The sequence below is a fragment of the Agrilus planipennis genome, unplaced genomic scaffold, assembly GCF_000699045.2.
Source record: "Agrilus planipennis isolate EAB-ADULT unplaced genomic scaffold, Apla_2.0 scaffold72, whole genome shotgun sequence".
Taxonomy (NCBI): Eukaryota; Metazoa; Arthropoda; class Insecta; order Coleoptera; family Buprestidae; genus Agrilus; species Agrilus planipennis.
The window spans coordinates 261,642-276,500 of record NW_020439081.1 but is presented as its reverse complement, the minus strand read 5'-3'; the positions used below and the strand labels follow the sequence as shown (position 1 = coordinate 276,500).

The 14,859-nt window shown below is 33.3% G+C and overlaps 1 protein-coding gene across 1 annotated transcript in view; it reads left to right on the top strand.

Annotated features, from left to right (window-relative positions):
- The window catches only part of LOC108733147 (lutropin-choriogonadotropic hormone receptor-like), a 107,132-nt gene that overhangs the window by 74,945 nt on the left and 17,328 nt on the right, over window positions 1-14,859 (top strand). The window contains exons 4-7 of the mRNA XM_018464207.1: window positions 1,869-1,946; window positions 2,519-2,590; window positions 3,005-3,073; window positions 13,076-13,144. Of these exons, the coding sequence (XP_018319709.1) occupies window positions 1,869-1,946; window positions 2,519-2,590; window positions 3,005-3,073; window positions 13,076-13,144 (288 nt within the window). The remainder of the gene's footprint in view (window positions 1-1,868; window positions 1,947-2,518; window positions 2,591-3,004; window positions 3,074-13,075; window positions 13,145-14,859) is intronic.

Below are 14,859 nucleotides of genomic sequence, written 5' to 3'. Positions count from 1 at the left end.
TTTATTATAAATAAAGTTTAATTCCCGTTGAACCGGTTCAAAAACCGGTTCACGTATTTGTTTCGGTTCGGTTCGAGTTCCGGTTCAGCACAAAAAAAACGTTCCGGACTCCGGTTCACGGTTCGGAAAAACAAGCCGGTTCGTTCCGGTTTTTGTTCCGGTTCGGGTTCGGTTCAAACCCTTGTTTATAACAATTCTTGTAAAAATTCGTCAAAAATTAGAAAAAAAAATCAGCAATTCTTTTTAATTTTTTTTTCAATACGTCAGCCAATTCTCGTTATCAGAAATCATCTTTAGTTCCGGAACGCGTTCCTGTCCAAAAAGGAAGTACCGGAACGACGTTCCGGAGCGTTCCGGCTCGACAACACCACTGTTTAAAACCTATATTTATATAACAAGATTGAACAAATAAGTATCGACTTCCTCCGTTTTGGAGGAGAAAAGATACCACAGGCAAACTGATACAGATTCAAATTTTAATATGGAAACGCTCTTTCTGAATCGTCAGTTTGAATTTGAACGACCTTTATATTATAAGAATACTCAAACTACCTATTTGCTGTCTGTCTAAGTAGATGGAAACGCATAGTCAACTGATGATGTTCTCCTGACTCGGGTGTAGAGGCCGTCTTCGGTTGGAATTGCTTCCTAACATAACCTAACCTAATATAATCTAAGGTTTCGCTAGCATGAGTGGCGAGCTTCTTAAGAGGTCCTGCCATCTTCGATGCTGGATGTGGACTGTGAAGATGGAAAGACCTCTGAAGAAGTTCATCACTCGTGCTAGCGAAACATTAGGGAGCAATAAAAAAACTTTTGGGTGTTTCATTCCCACCAGCCAGTAATACTGGTGGGCGGGCAGTCCCTCCGGACTATGCCGGAAGGTAGGGAGGAAGGCCCTCTTCAGCCTGCTTTCAGGAATAGTGGGAATGGGTGGGTGGTGGGTCGGGTGAGAAAGATGGGACGGACGAAATGAAGACAGAAGACAGTGAAAGGTTATCTGTAGAATATTACTGCCTCAGCATTTGCCTAAGTGATCCAAGGAAACCACAGAAAAACTTGAACCAAGGCAGACGGACCCGGAATTGAACCGGCGTCCTCCCGAATGCTAAGCAATGGTCTAGACCTCTAGGCCATGCCGCTCCAACCGACAACGGCCTTTAGACCTGAATCATGATAGCAACACTTCACAAATCTGAAATTTTAAAACAGTTACCAAATAACAATATTTACGCATCGGTTTTACAAAATAAATCCCATTATTCATTTTAACGAAATCAGAAATTATTTTGTTTTAAGGAAAAAGACATTCTCTTTCGGAATGGGCATATTAAACGTTGGTTCCATGCAAAATACCTGAAATATAACCCGTTTCGTAGCGAAAAGTAGAAGTTAATTTTCTAGTACATGATAAGACAAATTCTGAACTGTAATTTTACACTTTTCAATCTTTTCGACCATCTTTTGGTGATCCCCTAATATAGAAACTCGTTTTCTAAACTGATATTACTGTTTTCCTCACATGGATAACTTAATACGCAGTTATGTATGTGAATAAAATGCTTGAGTTGACACAAAACCACTTTGGATGTTTGATTTCCAGTTCAAGGACCTTAACTGGATCAACTGACACCGTGTCTTCACATGGTACACATGTCCTCGAAATAATGACTACATAAATAGTTGGATGGGTAAAGGCCGTCCGCGCAATTTATTATCGGAAAAGCAATCACTCAGATCGTACATATATGATGGACGAGAATTTAACTCTGCCCTGTTTGCAAACTGTTAAAAGATTAATGCGGCATAATATGAGACTCATTACCAAACTAATTTGCGTATTTTTCCCTTTTTTTTTCTTCTTTCAGATACATTCATCGGGCACCGAAGTTGCTTAAAATCCAAACAGAGGTTTTCAACGTTGTCCTGCCGAATCTCAAAATCTTGTAAGTTGAAAAGAAAAACATAATTTTTTAATTTGAAATGGAAACCCCTTATAAGATACATATATACAAAACTTCATGATTGAACTTATTATCTCTCTATCTATCTATATTTTATCACTTCTCTAATTAGGTAAGTTCCCCCTTTTCAAATATTTATTTATTGAATGTCTGAAAAGGAAAAGTTTCATTCAGTTCTTTGAACGATATTGACAGGTACAATCAATTCCATTTACATGTATGATGCGAATGAGACGTCATAAGTATTGACTTTATTTATCTAAATTTAAATTAAAGATTAATAAAATATGAAATAATTTACTGTACCATTTTCCACTTTGCATTAATTAAATCATAATTTTCCGACATTTATTTTCTACAAATTTCAATGTCCATCGTCAGTTGGAGCTGCTTCTTAACGTTTCGCACATCTAGCATGGGAGATGACACGCGAGGAAGCGAAACGTTAGGAAATTACTCCAACCGACGACGGCCTGTAGACCAGAATCAAGAGAGTATCAGTTTTCCAACTGGCCGCGAAAGTTTTCACCAATTTTTCGTATATATTGTTGCAGAAGAATTGTCAACACCGGTTTAGAAGAAATGGTTCAGCTAAGTAATTTAACAACACCAGTTCTGCATATGATGTAAGTACAAATACGTCACTTTTACGATAGGATACACACAATAACCCCATATCATCATCATAAGGTCGTCAGTCCTAAGACTGGTTGGTCACGCACCTCGACTCTTTCCTATCCTGAACTAATCTTCGCATTTCCCTAAAACTAGAACAACCCACATCTTTAACCATTTACAAACATTAATGTAATCTAGTTCTATTTCTACCCCTCCTAACACCCGTTTCTGCCTCTAATAAGTCTCTGACTTGACCTTCATGCCTGAGAAGGTCAACTTATCTCGCCTATTTCAATAACACAATACCTCCCACTAAGATTAAATATATAATACTTGCAGTTTAATTAAATATTTCGGTATCAAGTAAATACAAGTATGTAAAGACTTAATACAAATTTAATGCGAGTTACTTATTGTTACAGAGATTTGGAAAACAATAATATAAAACGAATAAATCCCAGACAAGTCAGTCATGTGAAAGCAGAACAGTTGTAAGTATTTACTTTCTTATTCTAATTATTTTAATATCTCATAAAAAATTACGAAATAATGGAGTATATAACATGGGTGAGAGCAACGTCAACACATGGTAACTTCATTCATTAAAAAAATATTCATATAAATCATAGAAAGCGAATATCGTTAAATTCCAGACAAATATTTCTCTAATGATAATGATGAGGATTGAAAAAACCGATAAGCAAAACTCAATCAGAAGTAAACATTAGTCAGCAAATCGATGTAATATTTCAAAGGTGGGTAATATTCGACTCTCGAAAGTCCTAATGTCTTTTTTTTGATCCCCCACTTTGCTACCCTAAAGGTCATCAGACAGCAAATACCTACACTGATTCTGTAGCCAAAGCAATACCGTTCTGTGAAAGAAGAAATTTTACCCTATTCCTTTTGAAAGAAAATTAAGACGACTCGTAGGTTGTCGGTCGCAAAAGTTATAACTCATCTAACGCGAAGGTAGTATAGAATACTTTGTAGAAGATTCACAAGGCCTTTATAAATAATGCATGCACTTACGATTAGATGACAATTTAAATAGCAATCAGTCTATTTCCTAAGGGGTTACTAGTTTTTCTTTCTTTTTCCATAATATAATGATCATGTTTAATTGCAACAACTCCAAAAAGAATTTCGTTATAACAAATTAAATATTAAACATAGAATATTATATTTTATCTATCAACTGAACAAACTATAAAATAACTTGTGTATACACTTATTTTCATAATTATAATAATAATACAGGATATAATTTAATTAAATTTCAAGTTCGTATACGGTTTATTCCAAAATGAAATTCATAATACGCTTTTTATCTATTAAGTTGTTTCAAACCGAATATAGGAATAAAATACGATCAGAGTGATCAAAATTGTTAATTAATGATTTATATTATACCAGATTTATTTATTTACAGTTTCGGGTACTCATTAAAAGGCGAGCTCTAATGAAAATATTTAATTTGACCGCTCAAATTAAATGAAATAGTTATTATAGAAACAATAAATGTAATTTGTAACTAAAACGTTTGTGTTTTCATTATTTATTACGAAACTGTAAGAATTAAGAGCCTCATCGTTTCATTTTCTTTCCAATCTTTACTATTATAAAATTTTGTTTCATCAAATCCATCATTAAACAACATTGTAAAAGCTTCAACATTAATAAAAATTGGTGCAACATAAAATTTTGTTGGCCTGTGAATTGTTAGACGAGAAAATGAAATCGGTACTACCCTCGAGTTCCTTTTTTAGTTTATTGCTGTTTGAACTGTTAAGAGAAATATCGCTTTATTGTAAATGAGATATTTATGTTCTACTGTTTTGCGATAAGCATATATTGAATCAAGTACCTAATGGGTTATATTGCGAACATACAGCTTTCATGTTCGGTATACGCAATAATGTTTTTAATGTTTTACTGTAACTGTTTTACAGTTTTTAAAATTTCATTTCCTATACAAAAATCAATAATTCCTTGAAGCTATCGGATTTCATTCAATGCGAATTCAATTGCTAATGGATAATTGAATTTGATGTTCTAAAGTTTGTACTCCCGGTTGCCACTAGCTACTCAACGTTTAATAGAGATAATAAACCGAGATTGCCCCAATGAGTGAACAACGGCGACCGCTGAGACCAATGACTTTTGTCTTGTGCTCGCTAATTAGTTGCAAAGTTGTTAACTTCATTGCGTCGAATTTTCGTTAGATTTGCGTACGCACGTTAAAATTTGACTCTTAACGCCAAAAAAAAAAGAGATAACTTCAGAAATAAAACAACAAGAAGCAAAACTACAAGTACCGTGTTTTTATACTAATTGTAGTCATTAAGATGTTTCATTCAAGCATCTTAAGCCGACCCTGTTCATCTTCCGGCAACTTTTCAACTTTACATTTTTATGTATCGATCCGTCAACAATCTTAATACAAACATTTTTCAGTCTCCTACGTGAATTCGCCAACAACCCTTAACTTCGTACCTACTCTAGAAACGTAAATATGAATCATTTTCAAGGAAGGATTCCATTCTAACCTTAGAAAAGTCCTTCCAATTCATGATATCGGTTTCAAAGTGTCAGTTGACTGCTTTCTAACAAAGATTTTATTCATACCTTCTTGCAAGGTTACACTTTTTTTTATTGGGTCGGTACAACAAGGAAAATTACCTATTTATTTATAGATCGTAAAGTTCGCCTTCATAGATACATTTACAAATGGTATTTTTATTATAAAAAGTTCGCAAATTTTGGCTCTTTTTAGGTCTAGTATATGAATACAAGTCTCCCAGAGCTGATAACATTTAAATAAAATCAATCGACAATAACTTTGGAATAACATACGAGTTTAGCTGTTGAAAACTAACCATCGATCAGGTCGAAAGAATATGATCAAGTGCATTGAAATAATTTAATTTCATCATATTATTTTTATCAAAAATGTTTTATCGTATTAGCACCATCGACAGCTTGGATTACACTTTATTTCTTTAGAGAATATACCACAGAATTCCAGATCTAAAGTAACAAATAGGAACAAATAGGTATTTACTTAGGTATTACATTAACCGATGACTAACAATAAATCTATTCCCAAGTGAGAACATCATCAATTGTTGAGCAAATGCCGCTAGCTTAAGTAAATCTCGAAATGAAGAGTATTACGTAGATGTCTGGACCGAATTCATTCTATCGAACTTTGTTAATACCTATAACAGGATTGTGTGGATTAGCAACCACCAAACAATTCGATTAAATAGTTACTAGTTAAACATAGTAGGTACCTAATATGGGAAAAGAAATATACTTAAAAATATATAGGATCTAGATACAAAGATGTAAGAGTTACATTTGGTTATATCGAAGAAGCGATTGAAATTTATTAAACTATATTTAAACCAGGGTAAATTCTTATTTTTCCTAAACAACGGTTTCCATTTACAATAGGTAGCTCTCTCAATCCAATGTATTAAATAACTTTAAGAAAATAAATAATGTACAATAAGAATATTACAAACAACGAACATAATTGTAAGTAACAGAGAGCGGTTCTTTCAATAACCTGGATTCGTGAAAGGAATTTTTATTTGTCGATATAATTTCACATGTCAATATGTAGTTTTTCTTTATTCTGGGAACGAGTTATTTCGTGTACGTGTGAAGAAATGTTGAATATAAAATATTCGATATATAACGTATGCGACGTATAACGTAGATAACACAAATTACAAATGGTAAATAACGAAGCATGGAAGTTTGTTGAGCATATCCCTTGATTCATAAGGAGAATTAGGAAGTACTTAAAGTATTTTACTAATAGTTAGACGCTTTTGCAAATAGATCAAATGCCAAAAAGTCTTTACCGCTTATTAGCTAGGATAAACCAACTAGATAATAGTTATAGTAAGATACTTTCCAATATTGAAAGATCTTATGTTTATCATCACTAGGAAAGTTAAAATTCCGAATATCTCAAAGAGCAAAAGTCACACTGTTTATCGTGTTTCACTTGATGATTGATTACTAGTGTCCGACCGAAACTGGCTTTTACGACCGAAACCGAAACCGAAACCGAATTTCGGCAATGGTCTCAGTTTCGGCCGAAACCGAAACCGAAACCGAAACCGAAACTTCCTTATAAGGATCATGTTTTGAGAGAAAAATAAAGAAAACGTTATTATAATCAGTCAGTTTTATTTTTTTATCTTTAATCACATAGCTCTGGAGTCATTTTAGTGATAATCAAATCAAAATCAACATTACAACCCCTCATTTAAGGAAATACTTTAATTGCGCCTTAAAAATACCTAAAATAGGTGAGATGTTTATTTGAGTAAATATAGTATACTTCGCTTGGATAGAATTTATCGCGCCGAACATGACCGAGCAGAGCGCGAGAACTCCCGAAAGCAGTTTTGGTTTCGGTCGTAGTTTCGGCAGGTTTGCCGCCGAAACCGAAACTAAACCGAAACTTGTTTTTTTGCCGAAACTCGACCGAAACCTAAACCGAAAACTTTCGGTCGGACACTATTGATTACCCTTATATCTGTGACATAAATATACAATAGTCATTGTAATTTCTCTTTGTGGAACTTTCCTATTTACTCACAACGTTTCTTAGTTGAAATAGTGTTCTAGGTAAAAAAACTTTTTTCTCATCGTTGATGATCAATTTCAGAAGTTGCGTAGGTGCAACAAATAGATGCAATGTACAAAAAGACTAGCCTTTATTTCGTAGATGGATTGACTATGTATTAGCATCACGTCTATATGGTTTTATAACATGGCTATAAAGATTATAATAATCCACAGAGTTTAGAGAATTATTAAAGATGCGAATACCTTAGCGGCATACAAACAACATTAACAAACACGCGAAGACGGTTGATAAATTGTGCGATTTTGATGTTAACGTATACTTCCGGGGCCCGCCGTTTTGTTGTGGCTTTGGGGATTATCTCACCCCATGTTCTGTAAATCGCGTGACCTGGAAGCCTATTTCGAGATTTTCCTTAAACGTATCTAAGCAATTAAACATTAAACCAAGAGTTACGATGGAACACCAGAAGTATCCATAAAATTATTAAAACGTCTAATTTACCACACAATTTTGATAACACCGACATAAAATTTTTATTTTTACCGACATCTACTAATAATTATTATAATTTATGAAAATATAATTAGATCAAAACCAAAAATTGGATTTCTGTTTTGTTTCAGGACACTGGTTAATTTAGAAAGTTTCTACTACTTTGAACCCCATGTATTCAAAAATATCCACAACCTCCAAACAATGTAAGTAATTAAAACTAACTAGTTCTTTATTAAAATTTGTAGCGATCGTTAAAGTATATTGACTTTAATATATGTACCTGCTTAAAAACGTAACCGCTGTAGCGCCTCTTCAAATTCACCCTCCATACTTATGCAGAATTAATTTTTACTATTTAGCCAGGATCAATTTCAGGATCATAATTTTAACGATCGTATATATGCATTTAAGGAAACCCTTAGATTCTTAAATTGTTCATTTTCCTAATTTATGATGATAGTTGGATATTCAGGAAACCTTTAAAACCAGTGGTGTTGTGCTAATTTTTTTTTACCGGAACGCGTATATATAATTATATAGACAGGGCCGATCCTGGGTAGGCGGCCGCTCTGTGCGGTCNCAATTTTGATAACACCGACATAAAATTTTATAACCCACGCAGAAAAATATAATTTAACTATTGCAGATAAAACTGTACATACTAGATATGAACAATAATAATTTCTAATTGCTGGGGTTGAACGTCTTTTTTAAGATAAACTAATATTGAAGAGATTCAAGGAGCAACAACAGTGCAAAATAGAAACCAGTTCTCTGGTCTTGGCGGTCGCTACTGATGTTAGCTAACTGGGTCTAATAACGCCAGTAGGAGCACTACTGCATGTTAATATCATTTAAATATGATATTTGAATTATTATTTAAATAAATGCATAATAATTATTATATAATATACCTACCATCATTATAAGGTCGTCAGTCCTAAGACTGATTGGACACGCACCTCCACTCTTTCCTATCCTGAGCTAATCTTCCCCAACCTATATCCTTAACTATTTGCGAACAGTAATCTAATCTAAGTCTACCTCTACCCCTCCTAATTTACCCACTGTCCATATTTTGCACCCGTACAGCACCGTGCTGCAAACACATCTTTAGCAACCTATTTTTAATTTCTAAATTAACCGTTTGCGAGCAGAGAAGTGACTTCTTTTTACTGAAGGCGACTCGATCCTGCGCTATCCCTTGCTTTATATCCCTACTACTCCTTCCGTCCTGACTTATCTGATTTCCTAGATACCTAAAATTGGTCAATTCTTCTATTTTGTCGTCTCCTATCTTTATATTCGCTCTTTCCCTACTTTTTCTTCACTTACATACCATTATTTTTGTTTTACTTTTATTTATTTTCATACAATACTTCTTTGTAAATTCCATTATATTTTAAGCTATCTCTAACTCCTATAATAAACATGTAAATAATAAAAATAACTTCTATTTCATTATACTTTTTAGTCGTACCTACCATTTATTCTTAAAAGAAATAAGAAAAATGAGCTATCATGTCAAATGCCTTAACTGTTACCCTTTTGATACATTACGTTCCACAACTAAGTTACAGAACTTATCGAATTATTATTCGTATACTGGAGTAGAATTATCATTTGTGCCCTTTGCCGTCAGAGATATACTCAACTTATAATTATACAAATATTATGGAAGGACTTCATGGAAGTATTGTAAGGATTTCCGTAGAGTTACGGTTTGCTAAGGATTAAACATATCTTCCGGGTCAACCTTTGTTTTGACCCTAACATTACCGAAGCTTATGACTAAAACTTTACTGTAATATCCAAGTACAAGCAGCATATCGCCATCTAGTTTGTGTTTACTGCTACTAAAGACAAGCCCTTGTTAAGTATCAACTTACTTATCGAAACTATCAAACGCTGATTGCGATTTCGATCTTATTTCATTTACCTATACTGTAGAAATGTATTGTAGGCATATCTATATACTTTAATTACGATTTTTACCCATCCACAACTAGGCGCGGTTTACTATCAATAACCAACGTTCCCTCTGTATATTTCTAAATTGTCATGTACCCTATTACTTTCAGTATTTTTAGAATGTCAATAAAATACCCCATGCCTATGGTTACATTGATGAAATTGCAATAAGTATTCTATCTTTCGTACTATTATTCGTCATAATATTGCGAACAAAAAATCGGTTAAAACGTACGTTATTTATCACCAATAGTTTTACAGCAAAATGCCTGATATCGTAGTCATTGGCAAGTAGTCTTTATAAATTTAGAAAATTGTACAGTTTTTCAAGATAAATATACACCTCAACACAAAGTTGCAAAATGTAAGATGGTGTCAACGTTAACGTTCTTACTGGAAGGGTCCAATTTATAGTTATTGAAAGTTACTACAATCTCTTTTATATGTCCCATCTACAGATAGTGGTTCATTATATAAAGTGAACACTAAACAGAATCGAAAATAAACTGCTACACTTGTCTCTGATAATGGTAACGGTAAATACATAATAACATAAAAGTTGCGCATTTTCAATCTCCATTTAACGTCTTGAAAAAACTACTTTTGCAGTACGAATTACATTTATTATTTTTACACAAAAATATTAGCATTTGTAGGTCAACTACAACGACTTTTATACAGTTAGATGGAATACATAAAAGATGCGAATTACAATAAACCACAATCGGAAACTTCCACATTAAATTGAGGAATGTTTGAAATGATGGTGTTGAAAAATACGTATAATTTTACCAAAATATTTTAAACCCACGCTTCGAATATTATTATTCGGAAGTTTCGATAAGGAAATTGTGTGAATGTTTACGAAGGAAAAATCGAAATGTTTCCTTTGGCATTTATGTTTACTACCTTTATTAATTAATGATAAATAGAAAACACATCATAATGTAGCTTTTAACGTTTGCGTGCTCAGATTTGCTCATTGCATGCTGGATACAATTAATTAATGTAATCAGTTTTTTGACATTTAAATGTGTCTACAAACATGCAGTGTTAATGATGAAATATTCATGAAAATGATATTTTTGGTTTTATATACCATGAGTTATATTTTGTACAATTTTTCTTTGAAAAGGTGAATAAAACGTGTGCTATAAATGGAACAAAAATTACCAATCAATATACGCAGAGTTTCATAGAAATATCTAATCATTAAACGAGGATCTTAAAGAGGTCTTGAGGTTTTTAATGATCAAGTGCATGTCTACAAAATAATTATGTACTTATTTACCACACAATTTTGATAACACCGACATAAAATTTTATAACCCACGCAGAAAAATATAATTTAACTATTGCAGATAAAACTGTACATACTAGATATGAACAATAATAATTTCTAATTGCTGGGGTTGAACGTCTTTTTTAAAATAAATCTTTTACTAATCTGCGTACCTATGAAATATTAGCCAAAAGCAATAAAATAATACTAATTCTTATAGTTATTAACCTCTAAGAATTTCTATTCTTTCTTCTTCTAATGAATAAGTCTGAATGAACTGGAGCCGGAAAATTCTCTAATGAATCATTTGATGAAATTCCTTTTATTCTGAGGTAATACTCGCATTTCCCTACAACCAGAACATCCCACATCTTTAACGATTTGCGAACAGTAATCTAATCTAAGTCTACACCTACCCCTCCTAACCGCCGTTTCTGTCTCTAATATGTCTCTGACTAAACCTTCATGCCTGAGAAGGTATCTTACCATCCTATCTAGCCTATTTTTTATTGACTTCCATAGAGTCCTCTGTTCTCCCATTCTTCAAATATCAACCGAAATAATATATTTGATGAGTGGGATTAATATTAATTTTGAATCAATAAAAGCACCAAGTTGGAAATTGAAATAATGAATAATTCGTATGTATTGGGAAATGTTCGTATTTGAATAAATACCCAAAGAATGTGCCAGAAGTTTCGAAGTTTCTGTATTAATATATTAATACTTATATTTATTGAAGCATTCACGCAATTCTTGAAACGCGATTCGAACACCCACTCGAATCGTGTATTGTATTTTCATTTTTAATGCTGATACCTATAGTTTCTTCTAGGTATAGTTTTTCTGAAAAATCAGGCATATTTCGCATCTAGTTGTGTGGTTAACAAAAGAGATGACGGCTGTTTTCACAATTTGTTACCTACTTACGTACTTATAACCGCACAAAACTTTGCGCTGCTCCTATTCACTTCTAATCCCTCTAAAATTAATGACTTTACTTTAGGAACGTCTTATACATAGATAGTAGGATAACGTTGGTGATAATTTATGTGCTTGAAGTGCAACTAAACACGACAGTAAATAGATGCACAAGAATATTATGCCTGGCAACTTATTTATTAATTAAATTGCTGAAAAAATTTATTATAACGACAAGTTCTTCCCCCCTATCAGTCACTGTGAGCTCAAAACTGTTAGCACCATTGCTTTGGGTGGTCGAAATTCATTTTTGTAAACTTAATCACTTCCTTTGTGTTAAAAATTATTTGAAAAATTGATTGTTTGTAAACAGGTATGCAACACATCATACACCTCAGCATAAGAAATTGCTGATCTAACTACGTAATACTACTTTGTCTCGTGCTTACAGCACTCATAATTTCTTTTATATATAATATTAATAAGAGATTTTAAAAAGGCTAACGGCGTATAATATATATATAGTGGTGGTACATTTGCGGTTCTAATCTAATACTATAATATACTTTCCCTTGAGCGTTATTAACACCTAATTAACTTTGCATGATGATTCCGTACACTTAGATTAGCGCCGCTGTAATCACAGTTACGAAACTTATCGCGATTTCAAACAGCGTTGATCATATCACTTGTGATTTATTAAGCTGATAGTATCTTGGTGTCTTAAATAAGCTAACAAGTGTTCGAGACCATTCTTCTTCAATAATATCCCCTAAAACAACAGTTTCCACTGGAAATGGATTATCCGGAATGAACGTTGATTTGTAATCTCAAATGTCTACTAATAGTAGATTAAGTGCACCCTAATTACCTAAGTCGAGAGCTGTTTTTCGTAAAAAAAAAGACGGGTGGTCTCGGACACTATCTACTTTTTATGATATTTTATCTACCGTAAACCTCATTTATAACGTACGCGAGAGGATGTGAAAAATCCGTACATTATACCAAAAGTTCATTAGAAGAGAATTAGACACATAGTATGCTTACAGCCGGCTATAATATCCAATATAGTACGTTATGACCATGAGTCTGTAATAAGCGTATACGTTATAAGTGGGTTTTACTGTATTTAATTTGCAGTATGTAAAAATGATGTCCTTAATTAAAAACAGAATATATGGTAACAGGCTAATTATATAAATGTCTTTCTAGATCGTTAAACTACAACGATCTGCGATCAGTGGAAGAAGAGGCTTTCTTGGATTCCGAAATTGCCAAAATGTAAGTATCTGATATTCTTACAGTTTATTCCGACATTTACAGTTTTCTTTCATTTTTTTTTTAACAATCCATTACAAATACTACACAATAGTTAAAACGTTTATTCCTTATCAGTTAGTTTATTTTACTCAAATCTAATGTTTTTGTAAAACCTGGAACTCGCTAGTAATGACAAAGAAACCGAATATTCGGTTGTAACAGACATATTTAAAAGTGGCCTACAAGAACGACCGGCATTAATAAACAACATTCGCATATAACGAACACACTGTACGTGAGTCTTAGTTAAACCAAAATTTAACGTGTTATAAAAAAAAACATATACCTGCATAAGCTGTTGGAATTTGTATCAAGTGAGTTTCAGTCCTATTAGGTTGGTGGATAGGCTATACCATCGGGTTATTACACTGCAATTTAATGTGACGGATATGGTGGGAAGTCTCGTTTAAGAATTGTGAGAACGAGTTATTAATGGGATGTATTAGGCAAAAAAGAGAGGCAGAAGAGGTGAAAGCGGTCGATGAGGAAAAGAGTAGGTACATATAAGCCGTGGGTCAGGATAGGATCACTTCCATGGTATCTCAATTAAACTTTGTATACCAAAAAAGCGAAATTAATAGACCTTTTCAAAACACACAGAAAACTTCAGCACTGTGTCGGTAAATAGAATAATTTGTGCTTAAAAGAATTATTAAATGAGCAAGACCAAGATCAGAAAGATCAAGACCAAGACTAAAAGTATTTGAGCAGTACCAAAACCAAGACCTATTAAACAATAACAAGACTAATACCAACACTGGGACATTGTTGGTCTTAACACTATTAGTATTTTTTCATCTCTTGAAGGCTAGGTTATGGTTGGTAAGGTTGATCTGATCTGAAATTGAATCAGAACAAACGATAATGTTAAATTCGTCATGTTCGTCATGTATGTTCAATGGTCGCAAAAGTCTACATAAAATGCAATATAAATAAAAAGAAAAAATAATACGAAATAAATGAGATTCTATGGAAATTTAGTAAGCAGGTGTCTGTTACATACGAATAATGCGATTCTATACACCTTTCATGCATGGTAAATGTCTGGCTGCATAGAGAAGTTTTCCTGTTAATATCCCCATTAGTAACACTTCACTAGATCTCTATTGCATTTTCGCTAAATGGCTTAATATATCACCCGAGTAAAACTTCTTGGAGAGGTACTATTATAATGGATAATGCGATTTCCTATCATTCGAAGTCTATGAGAAGCGAACGGCTGGTTTTAAGTAAAGAGTTCTGTATTTTTCTCTTTGATAGAACTTGAAAGTTTCTGCGGGATTAAGGAAAGTGAGATGCCATAAAACAAAAATGACTTTAGGTAACTGATAAGACAGGTAAATCGCAGCAAATTACCGGAACTACGGAAGTTCAGCCTCCGCATGTAATGGACCACGCAACAGCAGCAGCAGTTCATTATTAAGGACGGAAGACATATGGAAGCTTCTACATGTGTAATATCGATTTTTTCCTATTTTAACAATATTAACGGGTAAATATAACACAAGTCGGGTATAAACGATTCCTGTTGTTATGAACGGATGCTGCAGTCTGTGACCCAATCAACGGGGAACACCCGTTATAACACTTGAGAGAAGACAACATATACAGTCATAAATTATACAAGGAACAATATTACATCATAAAAAGAATTTAAGGAAGTTTCGAGAAATACT